Genomic DNA, 24727 nt, shown 5'->3' with positions numbered 1-24727 from the left:
ATGAAATCATATAGTGCTTGGTTTCTCCCACAAGCTTCGTGCCACTATTGCACCACCATGTCTTGCAGACAGGTCACCACTGTAGATCAATGGATTTGTAGGTTGGTTGGTGTTTACTTTTCTTCTTTGGTAGTATACAGAGTACGTCCTAGTACCATGAACATTGGTTTGTAGGGGTGCAGTCTCTAGTGTGACATCAGCTCAATTTCTCCATACTCAATGACTTATATAAATGTTGCTTTCAGCAATAAGGCCTTCCAAACTTCTTCTAAGTTTGTAGAAAACCACCAAAAGCCTAGGCAATGGCCTGGGTTATTTGCCACTTAATATTGGACCTCTTTTGCTAATAAGGAGAATAGATTTAATTTATTTCTAGGATCTGAAACTTCATTTGGTGAAAAGAGATGTTCAAGTTCAGCTCTGTCTTACCTGTTGTTATTTTAGGAAACTTCTACTGTATTAGGTTTACATATGACCCCTCAAATGGTTCTTAGTTTTAGCTGTCATACCCCATATTCCCTTGTTTGCCCCTTTGTTCCCTTTCCCTCTCCCTTTTTGGTGCTCCCATCTCACCTTGCCCTCAACTAGTCTATTCTTAGCTATCCATTTTATTTCTCTTTCTTAGGGAGATCCATCCTTCTCCTCTGGTCCCTTACTCTCTAAGATCTGAATTCTTTATAACTTAGATGGAATATTGATCTTTCTTGCCATGGAAAGCATATTTTCACAATGTTTGAAGTGTTTGTAAGTCTTTGTAATGATAAATAATTCTGAAATATTTATTCTAATAGCTTATATTTATAAATAATATTGCTTTACAATTATCCATACTGATGGCCTATTTTTTAATTGCATAATAATTGTCATTGAATATATAATATGTTATGTAACCCATGATCAAGGCCATACACCATCCTGAGTGACCATGTGAACAAATATTGAAGACATTGCAGAAGGTGAACCATAGGCAGGAACAACTGTAGTTTCTGTGAGAAGGAATGGATAAGGATTGGCATTCAGACTTAATATTAGCTAATTTAAACAATCTCAAGGACTCTGAGGAATAAAGTATGCCCCTAGTTTTCTAGTACCCAACTTGTAATGATTAAGAAATGTGGATAGTGGACAGGAGCACTGATAATGGAAGTGATTTAGACATGGTTTTGGACTGTTTGGTTTGTGTTTGAAAAAGATGCTCTCAGACAAGAAGTTTATTGTCTTTGGAAATGGACTGTTCTATTATGGTCATCAAAACTCAGTTATCATAGTCTGTGATATAGAAAATTAAACACTGAGTACAGCCCCAGAATCTGAAAGACATTCATGTTTCTCTGCTGAGGGTCATGCAGGGTGGACTACAAATTACTTTAGAACTCATGGAATGCAGCCCAAGCATTTCAACTGCCACATGAGTGAGACTCCTTGTGGCATGGCCCTGAGGACTGTATTGGAAGGACTTTATGCTGTAATGGAGTTCTGCTCTGCTTACTACCCTCATAATCCTCTTAGTCTAAGTGTTAATAGAAGACTTTAAGGGGCTTCCAGCCACTCACTGGGCAGTGTCTCTGGCATTCACAATATTAATGTTTGATCACTTTCAAGAATTGCTACTGGATCAGATTAGTAATTCAATCACTTCTCTAGAGAATTTCTGAAGGACAAACTCTTATTAGTTAAACTAGAAACTTTATGGTTAAGGAATAAGAACAATGATTGCACTGGCTGATGTGACTCTCACTGAGGCTGGATTGGTGATAATTGATTTTGTACCGCCATTTTTGCCATCGGCTTCAAGATACAATTTATTAAAAAATGCATTCTAAGAATTTAAGGTAGATATAACTTATTTTTATATAAAAGTTTATATTTGTGATTCTTTTAATATTCTTGCAAGATTACTTTTAATGTCAAATAATTAAAATAATTTCTTCTTTCTTTGTAACTGCAAATTGCCTGCCAGTAAGAGAAACTGGCTGAAGAAACTTTGCTTATCTTTGTTAATCTATGAAGTTGCTTAGTTACAAGTGTACACTGGGTTTTGGGAATAATTTGTTTTCTTTATCAATAGTACATAACATTTTTTCTTATAAAGGTATTGGGAGACACTATGTTTTTCATAATTATTTACTAGAAAACTAAAACTCGTAACTTACAATATAAGTACTATAACATATATAAATAAAATATAAATATGTTGTTGTAAAAATATAAAAAATAAAACGCTGTCTTTTATCCTGCTAGGTCTGGCACCTCAGTGCCCCATGATATCTGATAGACATCTTAATTCTCAGTCAGCAAAGCCTCTCACCCACTTTACTCCATCCCCTATCACACTGCTGAAGGCCTCTCTCTGAGCCTGGCAGCAATCTCTCTACCTATCTAGTTCCCAAGGCAAGTTTCCGTGCCAGAAACACACATCCCAATTCCATGGTGGCCCAGCATCTCCAGCCATCACACACTTTCCTACGTTCAGACCATGACATAAAAGAACACACAACACGATAACCTTTGATAAGACATAATTGCCCACCTAAACATACAAAGCCCAGTACACATCAATCCCTTAAGAACATTAATAACAACCTGTAAATATGCAGAGTGGAGTCTTAACATCAGATTCCATTTTCTCTCCACCGTGACTACCCTCTCTGTCCCTTCTGTCTCCCTCTTTCCAAGCCAGTTTCCTCCTTTTCCTTCAAACTTTTCTCCCACCCATCCATCCTTCCTTGTCCAATGACAGGCCTCCTTCTAGACTGTACCTACCCTCACCTGTATTTTAGAAATTAAATGGGGAGAAGGTTCTGGTGAAGTCACCTGAGTCCTGAGATGTGACTAGGCAACTGTTCTTTGGGCAGCTGAATTAAAATCAAAATGCAGATAACTCCAGGGCAAACCACAACATAAATATTATAATATAAGCACAATGTAAATATTGGAATATATATTATAAAAATATAATTTTATGCTGCTTGAAATAGTTTGCTGGGATATACAAGTTATAGAATAAAGCGTCCATCAACTTTGTGTATGTGCAAGGTTTATTTTAATAGAGGGTTGGAGCATTGTTCCTTCTACCCATCATCAACTTTGTGCATGTGTGAACTTTGTGTGAGTGGAGGTTTGGAACACCATTCCTTCCATCCATCAACTGTGTGTATATATGTATGCGTGTAAGGTTTGTGTGAATGGGGACTGAAACATTGTTGTTTGCATCCATTAAGTATGTGTATGTATGTATATGCATAAAGCTTGTCTGGGTGTATGCTGGAACTTGCTTTATGCCCGAACTGAGTGTATTTATGTATGTATGTGTGAAATGTTTGGAGCCTGCTCATGGGAGCTTTGCTCTAACCATTCTATGTGTGAATGTGTACATGTCTGATTTTAGGTCTGTATGTCTGTTTTTGTAAGTATATATGTATGCATGTATGTGTGAAATGTTTGGAGCTTTCAGGAGCTTTGCTCCAACCATTCTATGTGTGAATGTGTATTTGTCCATTTGTAGGTCTGTATGTCTCTATGTAAAGTGTATATATGTATTCATGTACATGTGTATGAACTTATTGGACTCATCTTTTGTTTAATTGATTTTGTGTGTGTGTGTGTGTGTGTGTGTGTGTGTGTGTGTGTGAATTTTCTCTCTTTTACCACCCCAAAGAAGTTAAAACAGTTTATAGTTTTTCCTCTGGCATTATGGAATGCCAGCCCCAGTAAGTTAACCTTTCTTCTCTCAAAAAAATAGTCTTCTGAGTAACTTCTTTAATCAATGGCTTCCTTTGGCAGCAGCCCCCTTTAGTATTTGGATCCACTCCTGTAGGTGGCTCTAAGCACTGCCTTCCAATGGCTGTCTGCCTCAGTTTACCTACCACTTGGATGTCAAAGTGGGCCATCAACATTTCTTTAGAAATGAATAAGCATATGGACAAGCCCACAGATCCACACAGACTTAGATGCCTGTTGGTAGAAATAGGTTCAAGAGTTTTAGATAGAACTGTTGCTCCTCATCTGGAGGATAAACAAAACAATAATTACCCACTTTCATTGGAGACAATATGAACAGATAACCATAAAACTTCAGTACTCCATCAAATATACTAAAATTCTGTAACTCTAATCAACTGCTCATAATACTTTACTAACATGACAGAAAAAGATCATTTTCTTTGTGGATATATGCTTCAGATATTCTTTGCTTCTTTTATTCCTGGCAATTGTAAGCCAAATAGACTGAACCGCACTCTTGTGATGTCTTGGGGATTAACTATTCATCATCTTAAGTGAAAATTTCATTCTTCCCTAAGCTCCACATACTGATCATTGGTATCCCTACAGAACAGGAGCATCACAGCATTCCCTGATGGATGACAGTGTACATACTTTTCTTTAACTGTTATTCCATCACTCAGTGATCCTTCATCCTCTTGTTCTTTGACAATAAAAATGGAATAAAACTCAAAACTTACCAAATTTAAATGATAAAATGTTGGCTTATTTTTATAGATTATTTTAGAATCTATACAGTTCTAACTGTATCATGACATTCAGTACTGAACATCAGAAGGTCAGATAGATCTTTAAGAGTGTTCAGTCTTCCTACAGTTACAACTCTTTTCCATCCGAGAGACCTATACATGTTAATAATTCAAAGTCAAGTCATTAAGCTCACCATTAAGAAGGTTTGCTACAGACTCTGTCATTAAATAAAATCACTGTTTGCCAAAGACACCTCCCTTTGCTTGAATCCAGATAAGTATTTTTGTGCAGTGTTGCCTGTAGGGAAGAACTAGGTAATGAGGTTTTTTGTTTGTTCACTTCATATATATATATATATATATATATATATATATATATATATATATATATGTATATATATATTCCCTTTTATTGATTTTTTATTTACATTTCAAATGTCATTGCCTTTTCCTTTATTCTGGACATAAGACCCCTATCCCATTCCTCTCTCATTCTTTTATATGGTTATACCGCTCCCCATCCACCCTCCCTTCATGCCTCCTCCGCGACATTCCCCTACACTCAGGGTTCAATCTTGGCATGACTAAGGTCTTCTCCTTCCATTGGTGCCCAAAAAGACCACCCTTTCCTACATATGCAGCTGAAACCATTGGTCATTCCATGTATAGTCTTTGGGTAGTGCTTCAGTTCCTGGGAGCTCTGGTTGGTTGGTATTGTTGTTCTTATGGGGTTGCAAACCCCTTTAACTCTTTCAATCCTCTCTCTAATTACTCCAATGAGAAGTACTGTTCTCAGTTCAATGACCAAAATGTGGGTGCTTCACTCCTTCTTAAAAGGGGGAACAAAAATATCCATTGAAGGGGATATGGAGGGAAAGTTTAGAGCAAGACTGAAGGAATGGCCCTTGTGAGCCTGCCCCACATATGGCATATATATATATATATATATATATATATATATATATATATATATATATATATCTCCACCAAAACTAGGTAAGATTGATGAAGCTAAGAAGTGCATGTTTACAGAAACCGGATATATATTGCTCATATATATTGCTCCGGAGAGACACAACCACCGCAGGTCAAATGTAGAGGCAATTGATAGCAGCAAACCACTGAACTAAGAACGGGACCCCAGTTGGAGGAATAAGAGAAAGGACTAAAAGAGCTGAAGGGGCTTGCAACCACATAAGAACAACAATGCCAACCAACCAGAACTTCCAAGAACTGAACCGCCACCCAAAGACTATACATGGACTGACCCATAGTTCCAACTGCATATGTAGCACAGGATGGCCTTGTTGGGCACCAGTGGAAGGAGAAACCCTTGGTCCTGTCAAGGTTAAACCTCCAGTGCAGGGGAATGTCAGGGGGATGGTTGTAAGGGTGGATTGATGGGGGAGAACACCCGTATGGGGGAGGGGAAGGGGAGTGGATAGTGGGCTTATGGACAGGAAACCGGGAAAGGGAATAACATTTGAAATGTAAATAAAGAATCATATCCAATAGAAAAAGAAAGAAAGAAAAAAGTAAGAAAGAAAAAGAAAGAAAGAAAGAAAGAAGGAAGGAAAGAAAGAAAACAAAAAACATTTTCAGAAGAAATGGGCTTCTTGGGCATTTAAACTGTGAAGTCAGACGATACATACTGATTTTCCTTCAGTACTGAAAACTCTCTGATAGTTTTTCTTTTTCTTTTTTTAATTCAGATTTCTTTTCTGATTATAGTTTATTTTAGAAAAGAAATAACAGTTGGAACACCATCAAATATTAAGCATATGAAGCATGATTCAGAGCATTCATTTTTCCATTCTGATTCTAAAACTTTGCTTCATACCATCCACTTATGTGTAACCATCCAGAGCTGTTAATACCTTGGAAAGGAAGGAAAAGTTAAAGCTTATTAAGACTCTGAAGGTTTATGTTGGGCTGGGAAAGGAGAAACAAAGGAAACTGTAGGTTAAGAACAAATGTGTTCATAGATTTATGTTGTCATTTTTCTCTACATATCAAATTTAGTACATGATGCTCATTTCATAACATTTTACATGGAAACAATGCAAAAATACATTTTTAACGTCAGCATTTCATTGTGACAGAATTGAATATATATGTACACATATGCACATATATACACACACATACATATATATGTAGATAAATCAGATAGATGATAAATAGGTGATAGATAGATAGATAGATAGATAGATAGATAGATAGATAGATGGATGATACACACACATACACATATTAAAATATGCTTTCCAGCAGAGAATGGGTCTCTGGAAACGATATGGAAACCCCTGCCACAAATGTCTCACCTCCTTTTGTTAGCTCAACAGAGTAGCCACTGGTAAATCCCACCAGTTAGCGAACCCTGAAGCTACTCAGTAGACCCAAGACTCCAGAGTAACTGTATTATGCAGTAACATAGTTGGGGAGCTAGCAAATCAAGGAAGCAAAAATGACAGTTGTCTGGGATCCATTTTGGATATACAATATGAAGTTATATATTCTTTAAAAGAGAGTGTGAGAAGGATTTTCAGCTGTCATAGTGTTTATCATAAGTCCACCAGGCTTGGCTGGCTAGGGAGTTATACTCACTTGCTAGGGCTGCTGTAACATAATACCACCAAGTGATGGCTTAAAGACAAGAATTGTGTCATGGTGTTCTGTGGCCTGAAGTCTAAGATGAGTGGACAGCAAGCTTGGTTTCCTCTGAGGCTGTAAAGGGAAACTATTCTTCTTTTTTCCAGAGCCTGGTACTGTCTTATGACTTTATCTCAACTTGATGATCTACAAAGAGAGTACGCCAGTCCATTTGGACTGTTGAAACATTATATATAGACACAGTAATCCATTACCAAAATCTTACTTCTAACCATGATGGAAGATGCAACATCCAAGGTCAAGTTACCATTATATTGGGAAACTGGTGAAGGTCTCCTCTCTGCTTCCCAGATGTTACCTTTTTGTTATGCTCTCAAGAATCTGCGGTGACACGGTTGTTCCTCTCAATGTCATTTATTGGAAGGACCTTGATCCCTTTAGCAGATTGGAGCCTTCATAATCAACTCCATTCTGAAGGGCACAGCTTTTAATATTCTCTGCTAGGAATTGGATCTCAGTATATGAATTTTAATTTGGGAGAAGGACATCAGTATTCCTGTCAGAGTATATCTTATTGAAATAATGTCCTTTTGAAAGTCTTGGGGCCAAGTGCCGCAGCATCTTTTGGTGACACAGTTCCATAATAGACTTTGCATAAGATCAAACATAATTATGGATGTTAACATTTTATTGTAAAATAATTAATATTTCCAAAATATTATTAAAAGGCACTCTGCAGATAAGTTTCAATAGCAACAGAATGAATCCTACACAAAAGAAAGATGGGGAGGGGATCTCCAGAAAAAATAATTGTGTTGACTGTGGAGCCTTGCAGTACCTACTGGATGTTCAAGCCTCTCTGCACTTGGCTAGCTATACTGGTAGTCCCTGGACTATTCTGGACTTAAAAAAAATAAAAAATATTTTTATATATATTATAAAAGCCCACCTTCCAGTGTTAAGTGTGAACTCAGTGAAGCTTCTGTCATTTGCCTTCAGGATCTCTTTTTTCTGTAAATGATTAGACCATTTAATTCCATTCATTTTTAGTAATCAAATTAAAACGTGCCAATCTCAGTTTCTAAACATTTTAAATATTTATTTTCTTCTCTTGACTGATTAAGGTACATTTGCAGCTTCCGTTAAACTCCTAATATTTTAATCTGTTTCTAACATTTGTTGATGTTTAGGAACAAAGTTCAGAAGGCCTCCTTTATCCACGAGTAATTAATGCTGAAGTAAACGTACTTCAATTTGATCTTGTTACAATGAGAACATTAATTCAGAGACCAACTAACAGTCAAGGAGAGCCTGACCTACACAGGTTTTGAAGATGATGTGATGGATTGAAGCAAGTGTTGGAATTAGTCAGTGATAAATGCTGCTGCAGGCTCCCTTCATAGTGTGGGTTCGTTAGTAAATATTGTTGGATGATGAAGATTTTGTTTCTGTATGTAGACTCTTAACTGCGGGGACTCACCAAATGAATATTTGGATAAGGAGCTCTAGTGGTATTGTTAGGTTGACTTTTAGAATAACAATCAAAGAAATCAAGCATCCATTGTTACCTAATGGCTACACAGAGTCTGAGGTGGATATGTTCAGAATACAGTTGTCTTGAAGGGGATACATACATGACTCTTATATCTAATTACAGTGTTCTTGCCCTCCTTCCTTCTCTCTCTCTCTCTCTCTCTCTCTCTCTCTCTCTCTCTCTCTCTCTCTGTCTCTCTCTCTGTCTCTCTCTCTGTCTCTGTCTCTCTCTGTGTCTCTCTCTGTGTGTCTCTCTCTGTCTCTCTCTCTCTCTCTCTATCTCTCTCTCTCTCTCTCCACCCCCTGTTTAAAGGTAGGTGTGTAGGTCTACATGTGTGAGCACATGCATATGTGTGAAAGTTTTTTTATAAGTTCTCTCATTTCTTCAGAAATTCTTATTTTTTTGTATTATTTCCTTTTAGTGGAGCTATCATACAAACAGAGCACATTTACCGTTAGCAGGAACACATCCTTAAAACATTTACATTTACCAGCTTGGTGCCATCTCTCTGAGCCTGATTACCTGTGTTTAAATGTACACTCGCCTTCTCTATTTTGATATTCTATATATTCTTGAAACTGGTAAGTTCTGAATTGTTTATCTTTCCAGATGACTCTGCATTCTGCGTTAGTATAGAGCATTGTCTTCCTGTCCCTTTAGTATTTGACTAAAGTCCTCCAGTATTTGCTCCCTCCTGTTGCTACTTGCTGCTGTGCGAACACCTGAACACCTATCAGTGCTTACCTGAGCTCAAGTCATGGTCTCCTATCTGGATTCTGCACCAATTTCACCCAATCTCCTTCAAGTTTATCCCTATATCATAAGGGGAAGATAAAGTCAATCTCCCAGGATTCTTCTCACGTACTTCAGTCACTTCCTGTGATTATAATGACACGTTCACTGTGTATCATGTCCCTTTTGCCTCAGTGCAGTTCTCCCTATTCTGGATTTACCTCAGGATCTTTAAGTTGTTTCCTATTCCTGAACATTGCCAGCTAAACTATTACTTTTGTCTATAATTGACTTCTAAACTACATTTACATTTCACCCCTACCATGCTAAGTTCTCTGAAACATGGGGTTCTCTATAATTAACATACCTCGGCAGCATGATATACTCAGCTAGAGCAAGCATTCCATATTCTTGTTTATGTTGGCTTAGTTATGGACTAAGCCTGCTCTGGTGGATTTCTAAGCCCTCAATGAGAACTGCTATCTATTTCTTCTTTCCCGTACAAACTTACCACCAAACATGTTTGCATAGTAGTGACATTACGGCGGGGGGGGGGGGGCGGGGCGGGGAATTCACATTTCTTACACTGAGGAGATGTAGAAAAAATATGTAATTCAATACAGTCTGAATATTCCCTGTTTGAAGAAAACATGGAGAATGCTTTGTTCTGAAAGCTATGAGGTGAAGAGAAAACATTCCCGTCTGGGGTTAAAAGTTTCAATAGGGCTCAGGCCACATGAAGGTTACGGTCATAATAGGTAGAATGTCTTTGATGCACAACTTAATATGTTATGATGGCCTGAGGGCATTTGGAATATATCCCTTTGACATTTTATTTTAAAAACTAATTTTAATTTGTGTGTACGAGTGTTTGTCTCTACATAGGTATGTGCACAGCATGCAGTATTTAGAGGCCATAAGAGGGCAGCAGATGCCCTGGACCTGGACTTCACCAACAATTGTTAGATACCATGTGGGTGCTGGGAACCGAACCCTGGTCCTCTGTAAGGGAAGCCAATGTTCGTATCACTGAAAATTCTCTATTCCTTGACATTTTTCTATTACCCTATCTAATAGGGATTTTGGTGATATTTGGCCCTATAAAATATTTTAAAGGAAAATTATGTTTTGGAAGCTTCTAGCGTTTTAGCACCAGGCTAATTGTATATAAACAAAACTATGAGTAATCCTATTTGAGGGGAGAAATCCTAAAGTTAAATAACATTTCAAAATTATACTGATAAATGGCTAAACTCAAAAAATCAACTTAAACTTAAATATGCTTGGCTCTAAACACCACTTTTTTGACAATAGGAGTTTGATTCACAACGACTTAAAATTATTAATGATATATTTAGAATTATGTGACGCTTTGCATTCTTGTTTACAAGATTGGAACTATCATGAAGCTAGCAAGTGTGTTTTCTAAGATAAATTTTACAGTGGGACCATAGTTTTTTGTTAATTTAATTACAGTTTAATAAATGTACTACATCCTCAGGAAAGTCTGTTTGACATGATTTCCATAATATACACAGGTAGTATCACTACTTTCTGTTGGTTGAGATAAGATCTGAGGCCTTTAAAGTCATGTAGTTGTGATGACCAAAACCAACCTGAAATCCCAATTAGCTGGCTCCTAGGCCCTTCCTTGCTGCCTATAGGTGTCATCTAACTTCCTATCAATCAAAGGCACATATGAGTCTATCAATCGATTTTAAGCCTTCAGTCATTTAATTTCACTCTTGATTTAAACACAGAAAGGATTTGATTGCATTTCCGAGACTACTTTTGATGAATTTAAGTGGTAGGGAATATGCATATAGCGAAGTCATTCATCTCAGTGGGAACAACCTGATTTTTCCATGTTTGGTTTGAATGGGTTTCACCATCTTTCATATTAAAATTTATTATTGGTATCAGCAGGAAGGGGCCAGTTGTCTTATGAAATTCATAAGTGTGCTGCTGCAGTCATCTTACTACAATCTAGCATGATGGAACCCTTTGGAATATTTTGCTTCTAAGATCAGTTGGAACATTTAATGAGCCTACAAATGTGGGGTAGAAAAGATGACAAAGTTTTAGATGGCACAATGCACCCAACAAGGTCTCTATGACATAGTCTATGTCCCTTTACTTTGAGCGCCTCCAAATTTAAAATATTCAACCCAACCTGTTAAACCATATAATAGTCCCTCTCCATTTACTGGGAAAACAAAATAACCTAAAATTTCTCTCAGGTTTACTTTAAGTTTCCGACCAGCAACTAAAATGTGAATGAAGCATAAGAAGGGTGGATGCTTGTGAAGCATTGGTTTGAAATACGCTTTCATAGGACAAAAAACTTGAAAGCATGCAATCAAATTTAAATTGAATCTATGGCACAAAGTCTCAGAAAACAGAAAAAAAAAAAAAAAACAGCTCCTTTCCATGCAGATTTTGAGACAGGGTTTGCGAGTGCAGTTGGCAATCCTGGGAGAGAAACATCAGAAAGCAGGGGTTCATTTCCCCTGCTCCTAGAATCATTTAAGGACATTTGGGCAGATCTCAGAAAATCCTGGTGTGAGGAATTTTGTTTTCTTTAGCCAACCCACATGCAGCATTCTGGCTATATATTACTATCACCTCCAAGCAAGACTTCAAACAAACCGAACTTCAAGTCAGTGCAATTGTGGGAGCTTTGCGACTAGTACGTAGATTTAAAATGTCTGTAGATCATGCTCCAGTGATCTCTGAGACCTGGAAAAAAGTAGTTTCATTGTGTTCTATGTGGAACTACATTCTGTGAAGAGGACTTCAGGAATACAGAGTCACAGTGAGGTCAGGTTCATGAGAAACAAACTTAACACCTCATCCAGGAAATATCAACTGGAGAGTGTGTGGGATCAGTCAGAGGTGCTCTTGATGGACAAAACCAATGTTCCAATCTTGGAAAAAATAATAGTGTGATGACAAGAGGTGCTGGACCTAAGTGCTCTTTAAGATAAGAGCCAATGCAATCACATACAACTATTTGTATATCAGACTATTTGTGTAAAACAGAAATGCACTTTCATTTCTTCATATAGGCAGCTAAGAAGGTGTGTTATGGGAGCTGGGGGAAAAGTGCTGAGCCAATGAATGAATGCAGATTCAGTGTCTTGAACCAGAAGGGCTTAGAGCCACAATGCAACACATCTGGTGTAGTTCTACTCAAGTTAAAGCAACAGAAAAGAGAACATTATCAGAGAGAAAAACAAACCGAGAGAGGAGAGGAAGAGGGGAGGAGCAAATGTGGGAGGGAGTGGGGAGAGAGAGAGAGAGAGAGAGAGAGAGAGAGAGAGAGAGAGAGAGAGAACGAGAAGCATCAAAATTCTATAAACTATCAGACATTCTAGGAAAAAATAGATGTCATATCAAGCACTTATTTTCATATTCAAGGTTTGAGTATTCAAGGTTTGAGACATTAGTTTTAGTCTAATGGGGGAGCCATTTACATGTTTAATAATGATTATTGAACTAGCCATATATGTGAATAAAAACAAAATGTACTTGTTTATGTATGACATAATTTATATACTATAAATTCATATTGCTTGCTGTGTGGAGGAGTGTGTATGGGACCATAATTTTAAAAGGAATTCAAAAGAATCTGGCAACAGACTATTTTATATTTTAAAAATTCTTCATTGTCTCAATACATTTTCTATTTTAATTGGTGACCCTAGATTTAATATTTTTACAGCTATTGCTAACATGATATGAACCTTTTCGAGAGTGTTCAGTATGATCCAGCATTGCATGATTATCTACCAATTAAATGTTCGTTGAAATTAAGATAACATTGAAATTAAGAAGAGGAATGTAGCTGCAACTTAAAAACATTCTAATGTTGCTCTGTAATCCTTCACCCTTTCCTTCTCCAGACAGTAGATATCCACTCCAAGTGTCTGGCAAGAACTTCTCGTTTCTACAGTTTTATCTGACTGGATGTGAACAGCATAGATCTATGTCAGACATCTTATTCTGAGCAATTATTTTGACACCCATCTAATTATTATTACTTCCCCAATTAATTTCTCTTTAGTGTTGAGGAATTGCTGAAGGTATATACCATGACTTTTCTATTAATCTGTTTCTGGCTGCTGGTCAAATTTTATTGAGGGTTACATTCTTGAGGACAGGAATGCCAATTTTGCCTGTTACTTTGGAATGTTGGACTAGTTTCTCTATCTAGGCTTCTCTTAGGACTTGTGAAGTATCTGAGAGTCAGGAAAGTGTCAGTGGGTCAGATGTTTGAGGACTGTTGAGGTAGATGGCTGAACCTGGGTATATGAACTGCTGAACAGATAATATTCCCAGGAGTTCATGCCCAACTGAGAAACCTGATTCTCATCCTTCAAACCTTACAAAGTATCTTCTCCATAGCATAATCTTCTAGGCATGGTATGAGATGCACAAAGCGTTGTGAAGGTTACCAGTTTCTTGAATTTGCATGTAGGTATGTTGTCAAGTGGATGAATTAGAAAATACACGGAGACAGTTAAAGTGAGTATTTGCAAATGACGCAATGATTGTAACCATGTCCTATGGTGTTCATGCTGTTTAGAGAGAAATGAAAGGAAAAAGAATGACACTTTGCAAAGAGAAAGTTCTAGGATCAAAGGATCAACACCCTTGATAAAGTGGAAGAATTGTTTTAGCAAGCATATTTTTAAGAAGTTGAGTGTAAATTGTAGTGACTGAAAAATGTTTCTCAGTTGTCCTGTTTTGTGGTGACAAAAGACAAGGTAGCACACTGGCGTAGTGGCAGGTTTCCACTAGACCACAACATGGACACAGAGATGGCTATAAATGTGGGAAATGTGATTATTTTTATATAAATACTGAAAATCTTCCATAGTGATGTCAATTTAGAGTAATTGAAATATGAATAATGACAGAATGCAAAACCAGAATCAGATAACATGGAAATATGGGCATGACAATATAAACTCAAAGTTGTTGCTGGCACCAGAAACTGCAGAGGGACACTTGCCTTCTAGGTTAATAAATAGAGCTTCACTGTAGTTACTAAAATGCTGCTTCCTGCAATTTTCAGAACTCATAGAATTCACGTGTAATATTTACCAAGTTGTTTTATGTATGAGAGTGAGAAAGTACTTATGCATCTGAAAAGATATTAAAAGGAAAAATTAAAAGTATTAAAGAGTTATGGCGTACATCTCGACAAAGTAGCTGAATCTTATTATCTTCCTCGTGTTTTTCTCCTACTCACAACAGGAACAACAACAACCAAACATATTGGCTTGGAAAGATGCCTACCAGCTCAGAAGTACAGAGATGGAGACTGCTGCCTCTGTGCCCCACTAGCACCCATTCTAATTCTGTTTTTCAAATTCACAGAGAGTGAAGACGTTTATCAAAGGCAGGTGCTGTCAATTTCATGTATCATCTTTGGAATTGTCATCGTGGGCATGTTCTGTGCTGCCTTCTACTTCAAAAGCAAGTAAGACAATTTCTCTGGTGATTAAAGGTTCCTTCTTTAAAGAAAGATCTTTTTCTTTATTTTTTAATTTCAGCTCCAAGCAGAAGGACTGTTTGCACATGGGTCAAACAATGATCTGCAGAAAATTAGAGCCTTCTTTGGACCATAATGAATGTGTATTCAGGCATGTGGTGGTGTGTGGGGGGGATTGTCCTCAGATACATCGTGGAGAAGTCTCAGATATATGCAGGGATTGCACAATTTGATCACCTGGCTTCATTAATGGCTCAGTGGCTGTCACCAGAGGACTAACTTCTCAGTTGGAACTGGGGTCAGGGAAAAGGATCTTCTTCCATGAACTTAAGTGCAACTTACTATTGTCAATAGATAAAACTTTCCAGGAAAAAAAAACCCAAAATACATATATAAAAGTATGAAAGTCTTAGTTTACTTTCAAACAATTGTTGCCTGTTTTCATAAAATTTAAGCCACATTAAGGAAGAAATACAAACACACACACAGACACACACACACATACACACACACACACACACACACACACATGCACACACGCACACGCACACATGCACACACGCACGCACGCACGCACGCATGTGCATTGTTTCAGTTTTGGATACAGAACTTAAATATGCTGTAGATTTTGCTTGCCAAGAAACTATCTGCAGGTGAAGGGACTTACAAAGATTCATAGAGTAGATTTAAACGCCTATTCTCTATAAGGAAATATATATGTTCATAATGCTAGATGTAAATAAAAGAACATGGGTGCAGTTATTTATGGAAATGATGTCATCTGCAATTAAAATAGCAATTTCACATCAAAGTGTTAGACTTTTGTTTTCTTGAGCCCTGGAGACAGTGGCTGCAGTTTCACACCTGTGGCTTGCCTAAAATCACAGACAACATGCAATTGCTTTTCTCTGGACCCATGGTTTCCTGTCCATTTTCTCTCCCCAAAATGGATCAGTTTTCTGATACAGTATATAACAACTGTTTATAAGTCACATGGGCCAATTTTTAAAGGGAGCTTCAATTATGACTTTAAATAAAACATTGGGGCATGACTACAGGATTAATAACTATTATTTCAACAAACATTTTTAAATGCTTTTAGAATTTCAGAAAGACTATAATAACAATACATAACTTTCCCATGCATTCTAGACCTAGTGCCCTTGTTATTAGAGTCTTGTAGCATGGTATTCTTGTCACAATAATGCCCAGTAATTGTACTGTGTAACTAATAACCCTAGTTTCAACCTTCTGTAGCTTTTGATATAATGTATTTTTCTCTTCTCTTCTCTTCTCTCCTCTCCTCTTCTCTTCTCTTCTCTCCTCTCCTCTTCTCTTCCCTCCCCTCCCTCCCCTTACTTCCTGTCCCCTTCCCTCCCCTCCTCTTCTCTCTCTCTCTCTCTCTCTCTCTCTCTCTCTTTCTTTCTATTTTCTTCCTTGGGGGCCTTATCCATAATAGCACACGACACTTTCTGCCACATATCTGTAACTATTGTCTATGATAGTGGTGATTTCCAACCTTGTGCGAGGCACACTGGGATTTCTAGTAATTCACTCTCACCCCTTGCAACACCCCAAGTTATGTTGCTAATATGTTAGTCAATTTCTATTTCCCTAACAAAGAGGCTGTGATGTTGAAATTACAAATACTTATTTGGGTTCCCTTTTGTTCATTTCAGTCCAGGATTGATTCATCCATTGCTTCTTGTGACAGAGTATGGCAGCACATTACAGTGCAAGCTTAGAGCAGGGGATAGCCCTTACCTCTTGGAGGGATGTGAAGAAAAGAGGAAGGAGTAGTATCCCATCATCCTCTTAAAGGGATGTTTACAATCACCCAAAGACCTTCTAAATCACATGTTAAAGTCTCTACCCATTTCTCTGAGTGTCAATTTGGACTAAGCCAACACATGGGCTTTTAGATGTCATTTACTAGATAATACAGGAACTTACTTTAAAATATTAAATTGGGAAGGGAGCAGAGTAGCAAATCACAAATATGGTGCTGTGGCACCCAATAGTTCTAATTTACATCTATACTATAAACTATAGTACCTAAGTGGCTTATTATAGTCTTCCAACTGAGGGGCAAATCTGCCCATAATGAGTTGAGATATTCCCTGCTTTGGTGGAACCCCAGTGAGACCAGGTGAGTGTACTGCCTAGGGTATTACACTAACCCCAGAAGCATTTGGATCTCCTAGTAGCCTTTAATTCACATTACTAGGAATATTTTACTCCTGTTTTCTGTTTTGTAAAATATGAATTTAAAAATACCTCACAGACTTAGAATGAGGACTAAAGGAGATGACGCTCTAAAGGACTTGATTATTATTTAAAACAGGAACACCCCATGGTGGCTTGAACTGTTAATACTCAGAAGCCAGACTGGTCCAGGCCTTCCACTCTCGATAGCTACCAAATGAAAAGTAGCACTAGAGCAACAAAGGGTAGCCACATCCAAGAATATCCACTCTCAACATCTGTGTATGAGAAAGGAATTGGGAATTTATATTAACAGAGCAATAAGTCAATTGCTGTGAAGATGAAACTGATCACTTATTCTCAGAGTAGAATTTGCAGTTGTAACACATTTAGGCAGAAGATTGATTAGAGACATCTTACCAAGGAAAATAAGTAAGTCTAAGATGTCTGACATTAATGCCATCAGACCTTCTCCCTGGTCAGCAATGGAGCTTTGTGACCAACATCTATTGCTGGTGCACATGAAGGAGTCCGTGTGTAATGGAAACACTGTTAAATGCCAGATTTCTCGTGGGAGACTTAGAGTACCAAGCAGATGGAGAAACACATGGAGACACTCTCTTCTACCTCTCATACTTGAGGTGCTATTGGAAACGCATGGCTGCTGTGGGAAAAAGAGTCAGGTTTCTTCAAGAATGCTCATCATCAGAGGCTACTCATACTCCAGTCAATGGTCCTACATCCATGCACATACAGGAAACACTAACTTGACTTCAGTAAAGAAAATAAAAAAGCACACATGAAGATAGAAGGAGAAAAATGGTAGGATATGGTAGAGGAGGAATCTTGGGGAGTATGAATGTGGATTTGATCAAAACATAAGTGAATGTTTGAGCATTAAATAATGTAAAAATAAATGGAGAATAGAAGAAAAGATAAAATAAAAGAGCTATAAAAATTTCAACAGCCCTTGGTCTTGCCAAGGCATGTCTCCCCTCCTCCCCAGTGTAAGGGAGTATCAGGACGGGGAGGCAAGAAGGGGTGGGTGGATGAGTGGGGGAACACCCTCATAGAAGAAGGGGAAGGGAGGATGGTGTAGGGGGTTTATAGATGGGAAACTGAGAAAGTGGATGACATTTGAAATGTAGATAAAAAATATCCAATAAAAATTGCAACAAAAAAATTAAAGGTCTTTCCAACTAGAATCATATTTATCATCAGAGATCTGAAGTACATTGTCCTTATGTTCCTGAGTTTGAGTAAAGACATCAAATGCTATCTCTACTACCAAAATGAATGTCCAGTATTATAGTGCCTAGATCTACTAGAGTCATGGATTCCTACTTCCTTTTCTCTAATGTTAGAGATAAAAGAATGGACTTACTCTTAATTTTATACATAAAAATATAGACATAGTGTGTCATTTAGAAGCCCCATTTCTAACGGAATCTTAAGAAACTTTTCATTGCTCTCCAAATGAGCTCACTGGAGCATCCTTTTCGTGTACTGAGATGCAGTCTCTGGAAAAGCTCTATGCTAGCAGTCATTTATATTATATTTCCATTACCAACTCTGATATTGCTGCTCTAGTCTTTTTTTTTTTACTTTTTTATTTACTTTACATCCTGATTGCAGCTTCCCCTCCCTTTCCTCTCCCAATCCTACCTTTCTTCTCCCCATCTACCCCACCTTCCCTTCTCTTCAGAAAAGGGGAGCCCCCATAAAGATCAAGCATCCATGGCATATCAAGAGGCATATCCTCTATTGAGGTCAGACACGGCAGTTCTATTAGCTGAAAGTGTCCAAAGCCAGGCAAGAGAGTGAGAGATAGTCCCTCCTTCCCCTTTAACAATCTCAAATGAAGACCCAGCTTTACAACTATTGTATATGAGCTGCTCATGTCTTTTGTCCTTCTCTTGCTACACTTGGCACTGTAGTACCTTATCACATGGTGTCTTGGCAATTGTTACTGCTCTAGTTGGTGGCATAAACCTGGGGAAGTAGAGCCTAAAAATGAGGTGGACTAAAGGCTCATGCAACAGTCAACTTTACTCAGGGCATCAGACTATTCATATTTTGAAGATGTCCCGGGGATTAAGCAGGGTAGAATAAGCAGAGGTCACATGAGTTTAGGCCATGCACATTCATGAGGACAACCAGTGATTGAAAGCATCAGCTGTATAGTCATAGAAGAGGATGGGCAATATGAAGTAGTCCTACTCTTATTTACTATACCTGGGAGGAGCATGGGAGCACATTTCTAGAACCCATGCTGTGGAGGAACAGAGGTCATGAGACTCTGACCTTAGTTTATAGGAGCTTTCTAACAAGCTCTTAGAATTCTCCTCACATAACTTCATTCATGGTTTATGTTCTGACATTCACATATAATGTAGCATTATGGCTAGAAGGTAGGCAGCAGGAGGTAGCAGAAATGAAGACATTTTACAGTCAAAGAATGTTCTGGTGGGGATAACTGAATCCTCTAGTAATGCCAAAGAACAGTCAGAAAGGATTTCTAATCATTCCTATGGAGTCCACATGGTCCAGTTTACCCACTATATGATGATTCATTCAAACTGCTACCTTTTGATTCCTTGGTTTCATTGAAAACTGAATTCTTAAAGGAGTTTCTCTTTACTTTTAATCTACAGAAGGAAGAAAGATGATATTTCCTGTATCAGTCACTAGTTAACTGAAAACCAATCACATCACTCAACTCTAGAATTAGATATAAGGACAGGAGAGAATATGTGTAGAGGTGGAATCAGAAATGAGTTATCAAAATCAGGAAAATAGTGAAAAAACTAGGATTTAGAATTACCAGTAAACACACACACACACACGCACGCACGCACGCACGCACGCACACACACACACACACACACACACACACGCACACTTTCGATAGCATCCAATTTCTTCCTGTGGGCTGTGGTTTGTGTAAAATATTCTGAGCTCACATGGATATTCTGATGTACTACTGTTATCCTCTGTAGCAGTAGACGTCTTTGTCTCCAAATTATCAGCATAGAGTACTAAAATATGCTTTCAAGCAACCCATTTTGAGATAGCTCACCTGCAGTAGTGGGTCAATGTAATTCTCTGAAGATGGAAACAAAGGTTTGCATTGAGTCCAGAAGCAAACCAGCTTTGAAATACCTCGTGGGGCTTGTTCCTACCCTCAGTGAACCCCATTCCTGTTTCTCCAACTCTACAATCCCCCATTTCTTCACTTACAAAGGTGGTGACACAACACATACCCAATACATTTTCTGAATACTATCCTCATGCAATGCCTGCTTCCCCAGAAACTAATAGAACACTAGAACTAATAGATGCCAACTGGATTGTAGCATCTGCAGTTCTGTGCACACCCCCTCGTAAGGCATTGGTCCAGAGATACCTATAACATGGTAGTCTGCTAAGACTAGCTCCTGTTCTTATTGACTGGTAGCATTCCAGGGTTTATGCATAGACCTTGTATGCAGTGACTGATTTCAAAGGAGGAAAACACACCAGTCAGATGTTGGTCATTTCCTCTGTTCCCATTTTCTAAGGGGAGGGCAAAAATAGTCAAAGAAACCAAAATAATCCTTGTACCTGTGAAATAAGAATGTCAGGAAAGACTGGGATGGTAAAAAGTCAAGGCATATTCCAAATGAAAGGTCATTTATTCTGAAATATTACTTAGTCAGGACTTGCATAATAAAGGTGTAGAGAAGGAATTATAAAAACAGATTTAAGAAGTACATTCAGGTTTTGTATGAATAATATTTCCATAAAAGCATACTTTTTCCAATATCTGAGTTATGAGATTACAGAAAAGACAGCGTTCCTACTAGTTTTATTACAGAGATGTAACTGTTTGCTTTGTGCTAAACCTTCTTATATTGCTTCATAATGGTTTACTTGGCTTTTCATCTCCCAATATCCAGTGTACTTCACAAAAGAATTCCTACCCTCTTTATGTGGCTGCCATGTGCTCCTTAAATGGTTATGAGATAAATTCATTTTTATCAACAGACTGCAGATTTGTTGTTAAGGACTTGATAGAATATTTTAAGTGGATTAAAACAGTTGAGAGGGTTAGATCTAAAATTTCCCCCAAATAATTGAAAAGATAAAAGAAATGATTAAACAGACAGGCACTTCACACTGGGGTTTAAATTCAAAGATGCTCATTACCTCTGAATCCCTTAGAAAGAACAAGTGTTGCGTGAGAGAGGCAATTAGTACAATCTTTTATCTTCAGAGCAATGTCCTCATTCTTCTGTAGTATCTTTCCACAGCAATGAGCATGCTGGGTAACAAAAGGGAAAAGAGAGCAAAATTTTGCCTGTAACTGCATTGGTATCTATGGGAGAGAGATCTTATGAATACTAGTTACAGAAAGAAAAGGGCTCAGGGAAGTTTAGGTAACTATGATAATAATGAAATGGGAAGAGAAAAGATCCAGGTCACATGTTAGCCTCTCCTATAACAGAGACCATGCTCTGTTTGCAGCCTGCCTGGGAACTGTAAGAGTCACTTTCCCACTGGGTGTCTATGTGGCTGAGCGCTGTAGAAGCAAACTTAAGAGAGTATTCCTGTAGTTACATTTAAGTCTAGAGATGATAGGTAATTGCTGTGAAACCCTGGAAAAAGGAAACTAGATAGACATTAGTTTCATGCACTGTCTTAGTTATGGTTTTACTGCTGTGAACAGACACCATGACCAAGGCATTTGAGAAGATTTAATTGGGGCTGGCTTACAGGTTCAAAGATTAAGTCCAGTATCTTCAAGGCAGGAGAATGGCAGCATACAGGATGGTATGGTGTAGAAGGAGCTGAGAGGTCTACATCTTCACCTGCAGGTCTGTAAAAGAAGACTGACTCCTAGGCAGCTAAGACTAGGGTATTAAAGGCCATGCCCAACAAGACCACACCTTCTAATAGTGACACTCCCTGACCCAAGCATATACAAATCATCACATGCACCCTTTTCATATTGATATTGAATAGAATAAACAATAATCATTAGATGTAGACACTTTCCTTGGGAGTTGAAAATCTTAGGGAAATCATAGCTTCTCCATTCAGAAGTTCAAGGACGTTATACAAGTGCCTGGACAGTTCTGAGTATTGGTTCTGAGTATGAAGTGAGACTTAGTGGATTGAAACCCTTCTTGTCTAAATATTCTTTAATAAACAATTCATTTCTTTGTGCCTTGAAATACTCATCTATTAAGTGGGTATAATAAATTACAAGTTTATTACATATTAAATCATTACAAAGTTTATTGTGGAAACAAATAAAAAAACGAGTGTCTTGAACTTTCAAAGAATGTGTTGCAAATTACTGTGCAAGCATTAGCTTATTAAAGGTTACCTCTGTTAGAGAATAGATACACACTCCAATGGTAGAGGGTGTGATTAACCTGTATGAGATTTGACCTTCAGCATGATACTGAAAAAGAAAACATTAACTTCTTTATTATTTAGGCTCTTGGTGCCACCAACACCACCACCAACAAAGAGCTTTTCAAACATTAATATATGCATAAGTTACATATATTGGAACTCTATGAATAGTAGCATATAGACAATATGTTTGCCAACCCTTAGCTTCAAATTTTAACTGTGGAATTAAACGTGGATACTTTTAAAAGATCAAAAAATTAGCATAATATATCTATGCAAATATTTACCCACATATTCATATCTGCAGAAAACAAGCTAAACAAATCCAGGAGCATCTGAAAGAATCGCAGAATGGGAAAAATTACAGCCTGAAGGCATCCAGCACAATGACGAAGTCTGAGAGCTTGATGAAGAGCCATGTCCAACTACAAAATGTAAGCTGCATGTTTATGCATTCCGTTTGTTGCCCACCTCAGAAGTTCTAGGTACAGAGGATGTCTTAGTTAAGGTCTCCTTGCTGGGAAGAGACAGTATGACCGTGGCAACTCTTGTAAAAGAGTGCATTTAATAGGAGCTGGCTTACAGTTTCAGAGGTTTAGTCCATTGCTACGATGGCAGGAAGCATGACAGTGTGCAAGGAGGCATGATGCTGAGAGTTTTACATCCACACCGGCAAATACCAGGAAGTGGATGCCATGCTGGGCATTACTTGAAAATCTGAGGCCTCAAAGCCCATCCACAATGACGTGCTTCCTCCAAGAACACAACTACTCCAAGAAGGTTGCACCTCCTAATAGTGCCACTAGTAGGCCACTCCCTAAAGTTTTATGGGGGCAATTTTTCTTCAAACCACCACAGAGGTAATAACTGAACTGTGAGCAGAGTTATATAAGGTGTTTGGCACTGTAGCAATTTTTGCTTACGTCATCTTCCACTTCTGTGAATATGATTGTGTGTGTGTGTGTGTGTGTGTGTGTGTGTGTGTGTGTGTGTGTGTTAATAACTGGCCTCTGACAGGGACAAGAGTTTTGTTTGTTCTATAAACCACTTTTGGTCTTTAATTGATGTCAGATATTGGCAGAGATATGATGTCCTGCTTCTGGAGGCTGATTTATATCCCAGTCAGATTGTAAAAAGCAAGAAAAGTCCATAGATAGGGTTAAAGGAGAAATGAGAAATGTGGTCAGAGAGTAGTGTCTTCTATTAGCAAGACTGATGCTGTATGTGGATTATAAATTTGGGAGACAAACACACCCTCTGCCTGTTTCATTCTTTGGCAAGTAGTTTGTGAGTTACATTGCTCAATAGTGAATTAGAGAAAATGGGGCGCTGTGTAACACATGCGGGAATATGCCTCTTAGGGTTAATTCTCTGCCCCCACGTGAGATTATGCTTCCAGATTCTGAGGCATGAAATGAAAGAACAAAGGCTATGGTAGAAGCCGGGTGTTTGAAGATAATAGGCAATCACCCGGGATGCATGCATGCCCTTCCAAATGCCTAAATTGCAGAGAATTTGCACATCATTTGTGATTCTAAGAAATCATTACCCAAAAGTTGCCATTATGATGAGTGTAACAGATGTACTTAGCTGATTTAATGTGAAATTCATAAATCTGAATTGCTTCCCAGCAAAGTTTTCTTAAACTTTTATTCATGGCAACATGCGGGATTGTTCTTTTCAGAAACAGAGAGAATGCCTTTGCTAATGATTTCTGATGAGCACAATCCTAGCACCTTCAACAACCACCATGACGAGGGGTTCAGTTCCTTAGCAACTTGCCCTGGGAAAGATAAACAAAGCTGAACACCTGTGGAAGCAGAAGGAATAGATTATAATGAGTAATGTAGCATGGGTAAAGGGATCCAACATGAACTGTACTTCACTTCAATAGTTTAAACAGTGACTGGACGTTATAAATGGAGGATGATAGGGTGGAGCATGGACTTAATCAGAGGCAAGGAAGTAAGAATGCTAAGGGGTAGAGAGTGTAAATGCCAGCAGACACAGCTGTCTGCTGGCTGGCCAATACTAGGGTCAGTAACCTACCTTCCCACAGTACTGGGAGAGATAGCTTCTACCCTTCCTGATGATTGCATTTCAAACAATGGCCTCTGAGTCCTCACGGGAAAAAAAACTGCTATCATAGGAGATCCATATTTATGATCATTAGTCTTTTTCAGAAAATACTTTGGGAAAGAACCCAAGACCTGACATCAGGTATAGTAGGAACAGCCCTGAAAGACCTTTCAGGGTTCATGAGTTCTA

General features: G+C 38.1%; 1 protein-coding gene across 9 annotated transcripts in view; it reads left to right on the top strand.

Annotated features, from left to right (window-relative positions):
* The window catches only part of Nrg3 (neuregulin 3), a 1117568-nt gene that overhangs the window by 1066830 nt on the left and 26011 nt on the right, over positions 1–24727 (top strand). For all 9 annotated transcript variants that reach the window (XM_063275921.1, XM_039095029.2, XM_039095033.2 and 6 more), the window contains 2 exons: positions 14737–14839; positions 22767–22893. In XM_063275921.1, the coding sequence (XP_063131991.1) occupies positions 14737–14839; positions 22767–22893 (230 nt within the window). The remainder of the gene's footprint in view (positions 1–14736; positions 14840–22766; positions 22894–24727) is intronic.

This window comes from Rattus norvegicus, chromosome 16 (assembly GCF_036323735.1).
Source record: "Rattus norvegicus strain BN/NHsdMcwi chromosome 16, GRCr8, whole genome shotgun sequence".
Classification (NCBI taxonomy): domain Eukaryota; kingdom Metazoa; phylum Chordata; class Mammalia; order Rodentia; family Muridae; genus Rattus; species Rattus norvegicus.
This window is presented reverse-complemented; position numbering and strand designations above follow the sequence as displayed.